Source organism: Belonocnema kinseyi, chromosome 1, assembly GCF_010883055.1.
Source record: "Belonocnema kinseyi isolate 2016_QV_RU_SX_M_011 chromosome 1, B_treatae_v1, whole genome shotgun sequence".
Lineage (NCBI taxonomy): Eukaryota > Metazoa > Arthropoda > Insecta > Hymenoptera > Cynipidae > Belonocnema > Belonocnema kinseyi.
The window spans coordinates 155678434-155695623 of record NC_046657.1 but is presented as its reverse complement, the minus strand read 5'-3'; the positions used below and the strand labels follow the sequence as shown (position 1 = coordinate 155695623).

Genomic DNA, 17190 nt, shown 5'->3' with positions numbered 1-17190 from the left:
TTATCCTTTTTACCATCTTTTCCGAACACCATAATCTTAGACTTTTCCACATTCTACTCTAACCGATTCTTATCCGGGTGCCGTCTCAACCTCTTAATCGCCTGCTATAAGACCTTTTATTGTAAAAATTGAGAAAATTGTAAACCATAATCTAAGTGCCTTTAATTATCCTCCCCTGCTCCCCCTACTTTTTCCGACACTTTCCGAATTCGCCTCTTCTCAATTCAGCCTTCGCTTCACCTACCTTCTCGAAATTATTCACCTTCTACTTGACTTTCTCCTCACTTTCTCAGAAAAAACTCCTCTTCTCCTACTTCTTTTCCACAGACATTACGTTTTTTGTACTCGCTCGCAGTATCCTATTTCCCTTCTTTTCCGTCTTGACACTCACTATCCTCCTTCACTTTATTTTTCTCCTCCTTTATAGTCTCTTGTTAAACAAAGTTTTCTTTTTATTTCATATGTTTTCACATTAGCCTTAAATATATTTATTTTTGAAATATCTGGGAAAGGAATGAATCTTACGGAGAATTTTAATTCTGGGAGGGGATGTGAGCAAGGAAAGGAAATTGAGGGGTTAGAAGGGGAAATGAGGGAAGTAAGGCAGGCTTACCATCATTCTTCCTCCACTCTCCTCTTCATTTCCCCTCCAATAAAACCAAATTCATCATGTTACCCCCCCCTCATCACTATCCCTCCACTCATCTCTGCCCTTCCCCTCCCATCACCGAAACCTCTTATTTCCCAATCCCTTTAATCACTCATTTTTCTACCTACAATATCACGCTCCCACTATTCTTCTGTTCATTTCACCTCCCATCGCCCTAAACTCCTTATTTCCCCTTCCCTCCTATCCCTCTCCCTTCACTCTCATCCTTCTTTCTCCTTTTATCTCCCCAAATCCCTCATTTCTTCACCCTTCTTTTAACTCAAAATCTACTTCTCTTATCCCCCCACCTTCACTTCTCTCCTACCACCCCCTCCATTACTTTTCTGCAGAATTTGTTATTTTAAATTTTAATTAAAGTGCTCTTTCATTAGTAATAATGGACCTTCCAATCAACCCAAGTTCTGACACCGGAGGATTTGTTCTGACCTACATGCAAACTGTACCGGAATTTCGTCCTTACCTCGGGCCATGTTTTTTCGCCATTGGCAAGTCGATGACGCTACACGAACAGCCTCGAAAGAAACGACAGGAGCGTAAAGCAAACATTTGCAGTCCCTGGAGCAAACAGAATCGTGCATGGACCGCCCCACCCACGGTCGCTCGTTTGAGAGATCCCAAGGTCGTTGACTTTATCGACTATTTAAATTCCGCTGGCTGTGCAGCTGTCAACTAAACCTTTACCCACTTACTCGACACCAAGAAAAAGAAGCTACATGAAAACAAAAATTGTATACATCCTTTCCAAAATGGATTCACATCAAAAGACGAACAAATTTTTAAACAAATTGTGACATCATGATCTGGGGCTCAGTGGCGCATGTGGGGCTGAGCGGGACATCGTTGATTCTTCATTTATAAATGCGGTATTTGATTCTTCTTGAGAAAAAATTAAGAGAATTTCAGGTACATTTTGTGAAACTTAGGTTACAAAACCGTGGAGAAGTAATATCGTTTTTGAAATGTAGAATTACGGGTGGACGGTTAGCCGCAGTGTGTGTTTCTCTAAAAGGTGTATCAATATACAGACTATTTAAATTGCATTGTTCCTTCAATCCTTTATTTTATAAATAAATCAGATTCTGCATCCAAACGAAGTCTTTAATTAAGGTACCGTCAGCTTCGTTAGCGTTCATTTTTACTCTATATTAATACACGGAATGTTTCAATTTCATTTTTATTTCTTTAGATGCGGAACTGTACTGAAATTTCGTAACGGATTATAGGCCCTCTTCAAGTCCCTTCCCTTCCCCTGTAATGAACCGTAACAAAATATTTCTGGCGCCACCGCTCTTACTTTATTTAATTTATAGTTTTCAAAAAAACAATAAGATATGGGATTTCAGAATAATGAAAATTCTTTGTGTTTAAATAAGAACTTACAAGGTGAACATTTCATTTTTTAAACTCTCAGATTTTTCTTTGAACAATTTTCTATTTCTTTAGACCATTAAAATTAAAATACTGGCATTTAAATCTTGTTTGTGAAACTCAGGTTACAAAACCGTTGAGAAGTAATATCGCTTTTCACATATAGAATTAAGGGTGGCCGATTATCCGCAGTGTGCGTTGCTCTAAAAGGTTTATCAATAAACAGACTATATAAATTTCATTGTTCCATCAATCCTTCATTTTCTGAACAAATCAACTCTCTATTCATACACGAAATATTTAAATTTTATTTTTATTTTTTAGACAGGGGGCCGTATTAAAATTACATAACGAATTATAGGCCCTCTCCAAGATCCTTCCCCCTTAACGAACCGTAATAATATATTTCTGCCCCCTCCCTTTTACTGTACGTAATTTTTAGTTTCCAAAAGACAATAAGACATGGGACTTGAGACTAATGAAAATTTTTTGTATCTTTTTCTTAATTTTTAAAAGGTGAACATTTCATTTTCAAAGTTTTCAGAATTTTCTTCAAACCATTTTTAATTTTTCCTGACCATTAAAATGAAAATACTAGCATTTTAATCTTCCTTGTGAAACTCAGGTTACAAAACCGTGGAGAAGTAATATCGCTTTTCAAATATAGAACACGGAATATTTCATTTTTATTTCGCATATAGGGGCCGTAATAAAATTACGTAACGGATTAAAGGCCCCCTTTAAGATCCTGCCCCCCCCCTGTAACGAACCTTCATAAAATATTTGTGCCCCCCCCCCTCCTGATCTTACTGTACGTAATTTATAGTTTCCAAGAAAAAATAAGATATGGGATTTGTAACGAATGGAATTTTTTATTTAAATAAACATTTACAAGGTGAACATTTTATTTTCAAAATTCTCAGATTTTTCTTTAAAAAATGGTTTACTTTTCCTGACCATTAAAATTAAAATACTATCATTTTAATCTTGTAATCTTTTCAAGGTCGGATCTTTTGTAAACGGAATTAAATAATATTTTCGACATAAAATAAAACTTTTCAAATTTACTTATTTATTTTAAACAAAAAATTCGTTTTTTACACATAATACCATAAATTTTCAATGACATTTTTAACAAATAAATCAATTTTCAAGCTAAGTAGATAAATTCTTAAACAAAAAAATATATAAGTTGATATTGCAAACAAAAAAGACAAAGTTTCTACACGAAAAGAAAGATTTTTCATTAATGAAAGAAAAAAAAATTTACCTAAATTATTGAATATTCAAGTCAAAATGAGAAATAGTTTTACAATAATTGAATTTTCAGCGATAAAAAAATCATTTTTATCCAAACAGTTGAATTTCCAACCATGGAGATAAATTTTCAACTAAAAATATGAATCTTGGACAAAAAATGATTTCTTAACAAAGTGGTTCAAACAAAATAATTGAATCCTCCAAGAGAGAAGATTAATTTTCATCCAAACAGTTGTATTTTCAATCAAGAAAGATGAAATTTCTACTTAAACATATAGATATTTAATCAAAAGGACAAATTTTCAAAAAATGTGCTTAAATTTTCCTACGAAAAAAGGTTTTAGTTTTACTTTTTAACATTAAAATATGAGATTTAAACAAGAAGTAAATTTTGTATACATACACTTGGATTTTCAACTCAAAAATATGAATTTTCAACAAAAGAATAGAATTCTGAACCAAACAAAAAATGACTTTTTAACAGAATTGTGGAATCTTCAAATGAAGTGTTGCATTTTTATCCCAGAAAGATAAAATTTACTAAAATTTTTGAATTTGTAATCTAACAGTTGCAGTTTAGCTAAAAAGGGTACATTTTCTACTAAAACGGATGAATTTTTAAAATAGCATCACACATTTTCAAAAAAATAGTTAAATTTTCAACAAAAAAGTTCCGATTTGATACAAGTTAGATGAAATCTGTACGAAACCAAATACATTTTTTAATCAAAAAGTCAAATTTAAAATAAAGTTGAATTTTTACATAAAGAAGATTTTAATTTACTTTTTAAAACCAAAATATGAATTTTAAACACGTGAATTTAAAAAAAATGTTTGTAGTTTCAACCGGAAGCGATGACTTTTCCACCAAATTTTGACATTTTGAACCAAGCAGTTGCATTTTTATCAAAGAAAGATGCAGTTTCCACTAAAATACATGAATTTTTGTAATAAAAACACAAATTTTCCAAAAGGTATTAAAATTTTTATCTCAAAAAGATTTTTATTTCACTTTTCAACATCAAAGTATGGGCTTTGAATACAAAGTAAATTTTTGCTCCTTATAAAGAAATTGCTACGGTTTCTAAACACTATTTCCGACTTTATAGATTATTTCAATAAAATGTTTATTTTTAGGAAGGAGAGTTTTTATTTCAGGGAACAAAATTTCCTTATTGGACGTGATTTTAGTTTCCAGAAATGTTTTGCCAGTTATTGCTAGCAGAATTAAGCAGGGTTTCCGAGAACTTTATTTTTTAAATAAAGTTTATAAAATAGAATATTTTATAAACGCAATAAAACAGTATTTCAGACAGAAATCTAAAATTTTAAATTTATTAACTTTTTTTTAAATACCTTTTCTACTATAAAAGATGACGTTTCAATAAAAATATTTGTATTTCCAACAAAATAAGTAAATTTGTAACATCATAGTTGAATTTTCAACCTAAAAGCAATGAAATTTCAGCAAATAATTAATTTTTCATGAAACTGATGCATTTTTACTTAACAAAAACGAAATCTGAATCCGATGACATGATTGTGTTTTCTCCAAAAAAGGCAAATTTTCAGACTAAAAGAAATCAATCTTAAAAAAATAAAAAAGTTACATTTTCAGTTAAAAAATTAATTTTAAAACAAGAAAGTTAAATATTCGACCAAAGAGATAGATTGTCAAATAAAAATGTATATCTTCAACAAAAAAATGATTTCTTGTCAAAGTGATTCAACCAAATTTTTAAAAAAAGGTTAAATACTCAAGCAAAGAAGAAGAATTTTTAACGCATCAATTGCATTTTCAAACATCAAAAAATTAAATTTACTAAACTAAATGAATTTTTAAATCAAAAAGATAATTTTTTAATCAGAAATAAGTTTCTACGAAAAAAGTTTAATTTCCAATACTAAAAGGTATTAAAACTTTTAAATTTTAAATAGAAAAGTTTTTTTCAAGTTGAACTTTCATATCGAAAAGATTTCAGTTTATTTTTCAACACCAAAATGTAAATTTTAAACGATAAGTAAATTTTTAACAAATTAGTTGAATTTTTGACAAAACAGTGGAATTTTAAACTAAAAAGTATGAGTATTTGACAAAATAGATTAATTTTTAACCGAACAGTTGCATTTTTCCAAGAAATATATAATTCCTATAGAACAGATGAATTTTTAAAAGATTTCAGTATTCTTTTCAACACCAAAATATTCAATTACAACAAAAAGGAAATTTTCAACCAAACAGTTGCACTTTTATTTGAGGAAGATTAAATTTCTTTAAAAGTAGATTGAATAAAAAAAAAATATTTAGAAAAATTAGTTGAATTTTCATACAATTATTTTTCAGTTAACTTTCCAAAATCCAAATAATAATTGTAAGCAATACGTTAATTTTCTGCTTAATAGTTGAATATTTAACTAAAAATTGTTAACAAAATAGTTAAATTTTTAACCAGTTGCATTTTTTTAACAAAAAAAAAGAAATTTCTCTCAAAATATATACATTTTTACATAAAAAAGACTAATTATGAATTATAAAGATTATGAAAGAAAAATTCAAAATTTCTACAAAAAAGATTAACTTTTAAATCACAAAGTCTGGATGCTAGCGCCACGCAGGGGAAACCTCAGACAACAACGCTGCGATGCAAGTGAGAAAGAATGTTATTTTTAAACTTCGCGCGCAACATACTACTGGAGCTATTATGGATGCACTTGAAGTTAATGACATTTTTCAACATTTTTAACGTTGAAAAAAAAACTATTGCGATTACTCCGTGAGTTCCGAATGGAAATTTTAACGCAGAATCCGAATTTCAACAATTTAAAAGTTGATTTTGCTGTTTTTTTTTAGCTTTTTAAGAAGGAACCGAAGAGGGACTCCGTGGGTTCTTTAAGGGTACTTTGTAGGGGCTCCTTTTTAGTATATACGGTCCGCCAAGGATTCTACAAAAAGAGTGGAATTTGCAACCCAAAAAGGTAAATTTTAAACAAAACAATTGAATTTTGAACAAAAAATAATGTATTTTTAAGAAAATTGTTTAACTTTCAGTCAAATAATAAAATTTATAACGAAAAAGATAATGTCCAGGACAAACTTTTTGTGAATTTTCAAAAACTTTGTACATGAGAAAATCCCCCCTCGCCCCTTCCGTTACAAACGTAACAAAATGTAACAAAACGTACTAAAACTTACGATTCAAAAACTAAATACCATGACGTAGTTTTTTGGAGTCAATCATTAAAATCCTTATTTTAGAGGAATGAATTTAAACAAAAAAGAAAAAAAAATTGCCAATAAAGTTGTTATGTGCAAGTTATGTAAAAAATTATCTATCTTTTTAATAGTTAGTAGTAAAATTGTAAGTATTTAAGAGGATAAGTTTCAAAGGAAAAATTGAGCTGCCGGATCGCATAAGAACACATATACTTATTTCGCCGGGAGTGGGAATGCCCCTGGAAGCTTCAGAAAATTTTTTAGAATTATAATGTTTTAAGACTATATATAGATGTACAATTGAATTGCGCCTCTTTTTACTAACAGGCTAAGAGCTGCAGTTTTTGTTTTTCTAATTAAAGCCAAAAAAACTGGCTTTTTAAAAAAAAATTTTAATTCGTTTTTCACTTCAACTCGTGGTCAGTCAGTCAGTTTTTCGGCTTTTTCAATGAATTTTTTAGGGAATGTATTTCGAAATGTCCTATTAATGATACAGTACAAGATATTCAAAAAAATTATTTAAAAAAATTTTTTGTTAATCTTTTTCTGGTGCGTGAAGCTTATCGGACTTCTCGAACTTCCAGCGTTTTGTTTATGAAGCGAATTTTGAGCAATAAAAAACTTCCAGCAAGAAAGTTGTGAAAAACAGTAAAAAGAAGTTTTTCGGCAAATTTTAGATTGATTGAATTGATATTCGAGAAATTATTAACGTCCCAAGTCGATAGCGGCTTTACGACTAGCGCGCGGGCTATAGTGACAGTTTCAGATCCGAATTATAATACAGTTCACCGGTACCAAAAATAAAAGCTAATCGAGTAATCAGGGAGTATTAAAGAATTATGCATAAATAAATAATAGTGCATAATGGAAACTAATTTATTTATTTAATATTATGTCAAAAAGATTAATATTATGTTAAGAAATACTAACACTTTATTACAACAGGAATGAAAAACAAACGTACTTTCTCAAGCTTACGAGCTTTTAGTTTTTTAATTCCACGAACTTGAAGCATTGAAAATTTCGCGGAATTAAGAATCCGTTAAATCTAAACTATTAGATGATTGTGCTTTGTTTTACTTTGTATGGCTTATCTTAAAAATAGAACCATTTTATTGCATATAACACTACATGAATAAATTATTTTATGTTATGCACTATTATTTATTAATGCATAATACTTTGATCTTACCTAATTACTTGATTATTTTTTATTTTTGGCGCCAGGGAACTATATTATGAATCAAATGTGAAACTATCGCTACAGCCCGCGCGCGAGTCGCCTAGCCTCTGTAGACTTGAGAAGTTAATAATTTCTCGAATATCAATTCGATTGAGCTAAAATTTTCCAGAAAACTCCTTTGTATTTTTTTTCACATTTTTCTCGTTGGAAGATTTTTGGGGTCTATATCATGTCACATTCTGCAAGTCTCAAAAAATATTCCCAAAAAATATTCTAACTAGTTTTAAAGATGGAAAAATGCGGTAAGTCTCCCCAGCGGCATCTTTTTTCCAAGAAAATTTTGTAAGGACTTCAAAAAATGGCAAAAGTGCGGCAAGTCTTTCCAGCGGCATCTTTTCCCCACGAAAATTTTCTAATTAGTTCTAAGGGTGATAAAACTGCAGCTAGTCTCCTAAGCGGCATCTCTATCCCTATACAATTTTTTAACTACTTCCAAAGATGAAAGACTGCGGCAAGACAGATAAAAAAACTGCTGAAGAGACTTGCCGCATTTTTGTCATCTTCAAAACTACTTAGAAAATTTGTTATGGGAGAAATGCCGCTGGGGAGACTTACCGCAGTTTTGCCATTTTTAGAAATCCTTACAAAATTTTCTAGGGGGAAAGATGCCGCTGGGGAGACTTGCTGCACTTTTGCGATTTTTAGAAGTGCTCAAAAAATGTTTGGGGGAAGAAATGCCGCTGGGGAGAGTTGCCGCGTTTTTGCCATTTTTAGAAGTCCTCACAAAATTTTCTTGGGGGAGAGATGCCGCTGGTGAGACTTGCCGCACTTTGGCCATTTTTAGAAGTCCTTGCAAAATTTTCTTGGGGGAGAGATGCCGCTCGGGAGACTGTTCGCAATTTTTTCCATCTTTTAAACTACTTATAAGATTTGTTGGAGGAGAGATGCCTCTGGGGAGACTTGCTGCAGTTGTTCCACCTTTGGTAGTACTTAACAAGTTTTTTTGAGAGAGAGATGAAACTGGGGAGGCTTGCCGCAGTTACGTTATCTATGGAAGTGCTTAAAATATTTCTTGCCGGAAAGATGCCGCTGGGAAGACTTGCCGCTGATGAGAGATGCCGTGAATGTGACAATTAATCTTGGGAGACTTGCCGCACTTTTTCCAGTTTGATGTGGATTGCAAAATTTTTCCCGAAAGGGAGATGCCGCTGGGGAGTCTTGCCGCGGGCGAGAGATGCCGCAGGTGTGACAATCAGTCGTGAGAGACCTACTACATTTTTGCCACTTTGATGTGGACTTTTCGCTGGTAGGAGATACCGCAGATGTGACAATTAGTCCCGGGAGGCTTGCCGCAGTACAGTCATATTTAATTGGTGTTTAAACATTTTTTGGAAGGGAGAGATGCCACTGGGAGAATATTTACTGGGGAGAGATGCCGCAAAAATGTCAATTTCACAGTGAGAAGTGCCCCGAGGGAGAAAAACCGCTTGGTAGAGATGTCGCAGTTGTGACATGCCGCAGATGAGGCATGCAGTAGATGTGACATGTCGCAGAGGTGACATGCCACAGATATGACATGTCTCAGATGTGACATGCCGCAGGTGGGACTTCACGCATGTGACATGATATGGAACTGTTTTTTGTTGATCAAATTTCCCGCGATAAACGAAATGCTCGAAAGTAGAAAAGTCTGATAAGCGCCGCGCAGCAGAAAAAATTTAGACAATTCTTTATAAATAATTTTTAAAATTAATTTTGCTCTATCAGTCAAAGGACATTTAGAAATACATTCCCTAAAAATGTTATTAAGAAATCCAAAAAACTGACTGATTGAGCAAGATTTAAAGTGAAAAACGAATTTAAGTTGATTTTTATAAAAAAACCCAGTGTTTTGGCTTTAATTTAAAAATAAGGTACAACTTTTTGCCTACGCGGAAAAAGATGCGCAATGAAATTCTATAATCTTAAAAAATTAAAATTCAAAAATGTTTTGAAAATCTTCTAGGGGTATTCTTACTTCCGGAGAAATAAGTTGAAATGCCTTCATTCAATCCAGAAGCTCAATTATAGTTACTATATTTAAATTTCCGAGAAGATTATTTATAATGTGGAATTGTTTTTAAGAACATAAAAATTTGATGAAAATAAGCTTAAACAATATTGATAACAATTTTTCAGTTATCTTTATAAAATTTATTATCAGAAAGCAAAATAGCTGAATCTACTAAGTTCTTTATAATAGCAATTCTTTTAGTTCAAAAGGATGCTTTTAAAGAAAGTTAAGTAAGCGACAAGAATAGGTTGATTTTCGAAAACCTATTTGTAGAAATGGAATCATTATCATTTTTTATAATGCTTATGCAGTGAAACTCGTCTATAGCGTCGATTTTGGGGCTGGCATAGCGTCATTTCTCGGAAGGACTATAGAAGTGAGGGATATTGAAGAGTTTCTCTGTATCAAGAAAGCTAATCGTATTATTATTTTCTGTTTCATGTGTGAATTAAAATCTTTTATGTATTGAGTTAAAGGTCTCAATAGTTTGTTCAATATTATTTTTAATTATAATAAAAAATTATCAGAGACATACCTAAGGTATGCAATAACTTGGAAATCTAATCTATTAAAAATTTCTAAAGCTAAATCTTGTATTACCAAGTCAGATTAATGATTAGAAATAGGAGATCCGATTGGAATTTAAAAAGTTTGCATGTAAAATTTTTATTAGAATGAAAGTAGGTGTTCTCCATTAGAAATTGTATTTTTTCTTAAAATTTATCTAAAGGCAAAGCAGTATTTTCCTTAATATCAGGTTATATTTTTTAATACTTTATAGAACAAGATTTCAAGGGGTATCAGTGAAAAGAAAAGTTACATCGAAGAGACCAGAATCTGATTAAAAGAAATAGTGATCTTTTCTAGTTTTTGTTTCCATTCAATAGCACTTTTCATAAAAAATTTACCTTAATTAAGGTAATGAAGGTTAATTAATTGAATAATTAAAATAATAAAATATTGGCTAATGTCATTTTATTAAAATTAATGTTATATTCATTAACTAAAATTACCTTGCTTGTTTTTACTTTTTTGGCAACTTCAGCACGCTATCTGTTATTGTACAATAAAATCTGTTTTAAAATTGGCGTATTTTATTCTACCTCATTGTATGATAGGTTATTCGATAGTGTTGAAAATGACTTTTGAACACATTTTCATATGAGCAAAATGCAATCACATCCTTCTCTCATAATAATTAATATTTTATTTTCAACATTATAAGTTAGACTTATTTCCATCCAAGTTTTATGTTTATTTAAAAAATTCTATACCATTAACAATCTACTTGAAAATTCAAATATGGTATCTATTATTTTTTACTATTGTTATTCACAATTTTACTTATAATTTTACTGCTAAATATTGAAAATTCAAATAATTCTGGACAGGACCTCTACATAAAAACTTAAATGGATTATCTTTTTAATTCGTAAGTTTTTATTACTTCTATTAACTCTTATCTCATCATAAGTTTAATAAGTTTGTTTCATTTTCACACTTTTCCTAGATCGTAATTTAATACCAATTAGTTCCACTGCTGATGAAAAGAGGATATTTGTATTTTGTTGTACCGAAGGAAAGTTTTTAAAGTAGCTGAATAAATATCCTAGGTTAACAGGTTGCTTAAATTTTATTTTTATTTTTTAGGGACGTGTGTTTTTCTTTTAGAGAACAAAATTCGCTTGAACAGAATTAGAGTTCCAGTTTACAATGATACGGGAGATCATGGGATACGAAACAAGAGAATTTTCGCTTCTCATAAGAAGATTTCTACAGTTTCTGAAAAAATAATCTTAGCTTAAAACTTTGTTTTTATTTTATTTTTACGTTTTCGAGAAAAGGCTTTTCATTTCACATAACAAAATTTTGCTTGAAAAATAGCGTTTTAGTTTAGAATGATACCACGGATAATAAGATACAAAATAAGAAGATTTTTGGGATTTTCATTTCTTCTAAAGACATTTATACATTTTCTGACCAAATATTCCTAGCTTACCAGTTTGTTTTTATTTCATTTTTATTTTTTTGAAAAAGGCTTTCCATTTCAGGGACAGAGTTTGCTTTAATGAAAATATAGTTTTGATTCGGAATGATACAACGGATAATAAGATACATAATAAGAGGATTTTGGAATTTTCGCTTCTTCTAAAGATATTTATACAGTTTCTGACAAAAAATTCCCAGACTACCAGTTTGTTTCTATTTAAATTTTATTTTTACGAGAAAAGGCTTTTCATTTCAGGGAACAGAATTTCCTTGAGCGCAAATATATTTTTGGTTTAGAATGAAAACACGGACATAAGAAAAAAAACAAGAGGATTTTGGGATTTTTTCACCGCCTAAGGAAATTTGTAAAGTAGCTGAAGAAATAACCTAGTCTAACAAATTATTCTAATTTTATTTATTTTTTTAATTTGTGTTCTTGTTTCAGAGAATAATAGTCGCTTGAGCAGCTTTAGAGTTTCAGTTTACAATGATATGACGATTTATGGGATACGAAACCAGAGGATTTTCGCTTCTAATAAGAAAATTTCTACAGTTCCTGAAAAAATATTCTTAACTTAACACTTTATTTTTTCTAGAAAAGGATTTTTATTTCAGGGAACAGAATTTGCTAGAACGAAAACAGAGGTTCGGTTTAGAATAATACAACAGATAATAAGATACAAAATGAGAGGATTTTGGGATTTACCCCTCCTCTAAAGACATTTATATAGTTGCTGACAAAATATTTGTAGCTTAACAGTTTGTTCTTATTTTTTCGAAAAAGGCTTTTCATTACAGGGAACAGAATTTGCTTGAATGAAGACAGAGGGTCGGTTTAGAATGATACAACGGATAATAAAATACAAAACAAGAGGATTTTGGGATTTCCGCTTTATCTAAGGAAATTTTTGCAGTTGCTGAAAAAATATTTTTAGCTTAACAGTTTGTTTTTATTCTAATTTACCGATCTGTGTGTTCCTATTTAATGTAATGTAATACGCTTAAATGAAAATAGAAAAATAGCTTGTCCTTATTTTATTTTTTCGAAAAAGGCTTTTTATTACAGGGAACAGAATGTGCTTGAACGAAAACAGAGGGTAGGTTTAGAATGATACAACGGATTATAAAATACAAAACAAGAGGATATTGGGATTTTCGCTTCTTCTAGAAAATTGTTGCAGTTGCTGAAGAAATATGTTTAGTTTAACAGTTTGTTTTAATTCTATTTTTCCGAACTGTGGGTTCCTATTTAATGTAACGTAATTCGCTCAAACGAAAATGGAGATTCAGTTTACAATGATACAATGGTTTATGGGATACGAAACAAGAGGATTTTCGCTTCTAATAAGAAAATTTCTACAGTTCCTGAAAAAATATTCTTAATTTAACACTTTACTTTCTTTTTTCTAGAAAAAGATTTTTATTTCAGGGAACAGAATTTTCTAGAACGATAACAGAGGTTCGTTTTAGAATAATACAACAGATAATAAGATACAAAGTAAGAGGATTTTGGGATTTACCCCTCCTCTAAAGACATTTATATAGTTGCTGACAAAATATTTCTAGCTTACCAGTTTGTCCTTATTTTATTTTTTCGAACAAGGCTTTTTATTACAGGGAACAGAATTCACTTGAACGAAAACAGAGGGTAGGTTTAGAATGATACAACGGATTATAAAATACAAAACAAGAGGATATTGGGATTTTCGCTTCTTCTAGAAAATTGTTGCAGTTGCTGAAGAAATATGTTTAGCTTAACAGTTTGTTTTAATTCTATTTTTCCGAACTGTGGGTTCCTATTTAATGTCACGTAATTCGCTCAAACGAAAATAGGGATTTGGGTTTACAATGATACAACGGTTTATGGGATACGAAACAAGAGGATTTTCGCTTCTAATAAGAAAATTTCTACAGTTCCTGAAAAAATATTCTTAACTTAACACTTTATTTTATTTTTTCTAGAAAAGGATTTTTATTTCAGGGAACAGAGGTTCGCTTTAGAATAATACAACAGATAATTAAATACAAAATAAGAGGATTTTGGGATTTTCCCTTGTTCTAAAGGCATTTATATAGTTGCTGACAAAATATTTCTAGCTTACCAGTTTGTCCTTATTTTTCGAAGAAGGCTTTTCATTACAGGGAAGAAATTTTCTTGAAAAAAAAAACAGAGGGTCAGTTTAGAATGATACAAGGGATAATAAAATACAAAACAAGAGGATTTCGGGATTTTCGCTTCTTCTAAGAAAATGTTTGCAGTTTCTGAAGAAATATTTTTAGTTTAACAGTTTGTTTTAATTCTATTTTTCCGAAGTGTGGATTCCTATTTAATGTAACGTAATTCCCTCAAACAAAAATGGAGTTTCGGTTTACAATAATACAACGGTTTATGTGATACGGAACAAGAGGATGATCGGATTCTTGCTCATCTTAAGGAAATTTCTGAAGTTGTTAAATAAATATTCCTCGTTTGACAATTTCTTTTATTTTTATTTGTATTTTCTAGAGACGCGGGTGTTTAGTTCGAAAAAATGCATTCGCTGGAACGAAAATAGAGTTTCTTTTAACAATGCTACAACAGGTCATAAGATATGACACAAGAGGATTTTGGGGTTTTAGCTTCTTCTTAGGAAAATTCTACAGTTGCTAAAAAAATACTTTTTACCTAATAATTTGTTTTAATTTTGTTTTGATTTTTTCAAGAAAAGGTTTTTTATTCCAGGGAAAAGTATTTTCTCAACAGAAAATATATTTTTTGTTTAATATGTTACAACTAATTATAAAATACGGAACGAAGTCTACGACTAAGCAAAGTAATATCAATTTGATTAAATTCTGGTCGCGAGTTGGAACTCACGCTATGGAACTCTGATTATGGTTGAATTGGATTGAATAAAATGAAAAGTAAATTCGTCTAATTTTGACTAGCCAATCTAAATATCGCATTATTTTAATTTCTGTTTATCATTCTTTAAATATAATTATCGTTTAAGTGACATTTTGATCTTCCCTCACTATCCAACGCCAGTCCATCATAAATTCATATTTGATAGAATGAGAATATGACAACAAAATCTTGTTTTCAAAGACAATCTCATTTACTTTAAAGTGACAATACGTTGTTCCCTCGTTATCCGACACAGTCTGTCGTTAATTCGCCAACGCCCTTGTCATGGTGAGAATCTAAGAAAAAGCCCTTTTTTAAGAAAATCTGTTGTATTGATATGTAAACTCTATCAATTTATTTACACTTTTCAAGGGTGAAGTTTATCCCCTACTACAAAGTAATTTTAATTCCATCATTTTTGGCTCGCGAGTTGGAACTCGTGCGTTGGAACTTGCATTATGGTTGAGTTGGATTAAATTAGATTATGGTAAAAGTAAACTAATATAATCTCGCCCAATCTATTCAAACATCATTTGGTTTTTTAAATCATAATTTTTATTGAATTCACTTCAAAGTGACAATACGTTGTTTCCTCGCTGTTTTATACCAGTTCGTCGTTAGTTGACTTACGCCTTTGTTATGATGAGAATCAAAGAAAACGCTCTTTTTTGAAAAGCGATCTGTTTTTTTTTTAAATATTTTAACGCAATTTTATTTACGTCTTTCAAATTTGAAGTTCAATTCGATCATCTTCTTGTCGTAAATTAGTTTAAAAAAGATTAATTTACATTTGTTATGATGAGAATACGAAAGATGATACGAAACAAGAGAATTTTGGAATATCAGCTCCTTCTCAGGAAATTTCTGCAGTTTCTGAAGAGCAATTCCTGGTTCAACATATTTTGTCAATTTGATTATGATTTTTTTAAAGAAAAGAGTCCATTTCAGTGAATAGTAAATGACCACAAGGTAAGAAGCAGGATACATAATAAGAGAATTTTTGTACTTTGGCTTCTGCTAAGAAAATTAATGCAGTTGCTGAAGAAATATTTCTAGATAAACAGATTGTTTCAATTTTTTGTGTTGCATAGAAGCTGTTCTATTTTAGGGTATAGTATTTACTAGAAGGAAAGTTAAGTTTTAATTTGCAATGTTACAACGAATTAGAACATACGAAACGCGGTATGAAACATCAGGATTTTTAAATTTTCGGCCCTTCTAAGAAAACTGCTACAGTTGCTAAAGAACCGTTATTATTTTAACACATTGTTTAAATTTGATTCAAATTTTTTAAAAGAAGGGATTTTGTTTCAGGAAAAAGTATTTTCTTGAAATAAAATCGAATTTCGTCTTATAATTTTACAACTGATCGTAAGATAGGAAACAAGAGCATTTTGGATTATTATCTTTCCTTCTAAAAAAATTGACAAAATTGCTGAAGAACTGTTTCTACTAAAACAGCTTATACCAATTTTATTATTTTTTTTAGGGAGAAGGGATTTTACACAGAGAAAATTATGTATTCTCTTGACCGAAAATATATTTTCGGTTTACTATTTTGCAACGAATCATAAGATAGAAAAAAAGAATATTTGTAATTTTTGCTCTTCCTAAAGAAATTGATAATTTTTTTACAAAACTATTCCTAGTTTAAGAGATTATTTGAATTTTATTTTTATTTTTGCAAAGAAGCGGTTTCATTTTAAAGAATATTCTTGCTTGAACGAAAATAGATTTTCGGTTTACAAGGTATCATGAGATAACAAACAAACCAATTTTTTGATTACGCTTCTACTAAATAAATATTTACAGTTGCCAAAGAACTATTTCTATTTCAAAAGGACACTTTTTTCTGGATCTATGTGATCCTGAAAAAGCTTTAGTGTCGAGCACGAGGAAAAATGCACCCAGAGAAGAATTTCGCGATGCATGTTTTTCCCTAGAAAGTACCTGTATCAGGGGATGAGAAAGCGTTACAGAATCGTAAAAGTTTCCCACAAAATTCCTGAAATTTACGTCCGTAGTGCAATTCCGAGTTCCGGAATTTCTCGGGACACCAATGGAAATAACAAGTGGTAAGAAACCGCAGTAAAGGCGATTCGCCAATTTCAAACGATCTGCGGTTTCCGGTACTTGCTTTAAGAGAAAATGCAAATACGAGTTCCTAGAATTGTTAAATGAAAATTATGGAACTAATAGAAAATATTGTTTTAAATAAAAGTTTCTTATTCTGGAATGGCTAATAAAACCTGAAAAAAAAACAAGCTAGTACTTGGTCGATAATTAAATTGATCTTGAATTACTTTTAAGGATTTATAATAATAGTTACTCAATATTATGAGCTTTACTATGTCAATTTAATAAATTAATTCGACATCTTGAAAATCCAACGTAATATATAATTTGAATAATAATTAAAGTTATTTCAGACTTTACAGCCAAAAATGATTTCAAAACAGGCAAAATAGGGCGATTTTTGAAGTTAAAAGGGTAATAATAGGAAAATAAATTTTTTATATTAATAATCTGAAGATGGTTAGTTTCTTATATTTTAATTCTAAACCTT

The 17190-nt window shown here is 30.6% G+C and overlaps 1 protein-coding gene across 2 annotated transcripts in view; it reads left to right on the top strand.

Annotated features, from left to right (window-relative positions):
- Positions 1 to 1710, top strand: part of LOC117175307 (protein monoglycylase TTLL8-like) — a 66471-nt gene extending 64761 nt beyond the window's left edge. For both annotated transcript variants that reach the window (XM_033365021.1, XM_033365017.1), the window contains one exon: positions 1042 to 1710. In XM_033365021.1, coding sequence (XP_033220912.1) covers positions 1042 to 1343 — 302 coding nt within the window. In that variant the 3' untranslated portion in view covers positions 1344 to 1710. The remainder of the gene's footprint in view (positions 1 to 1041) is intronic.
- The last annotated feature ends 15480 nt before the right edge of the window (positions 1711 to 17190 follow it).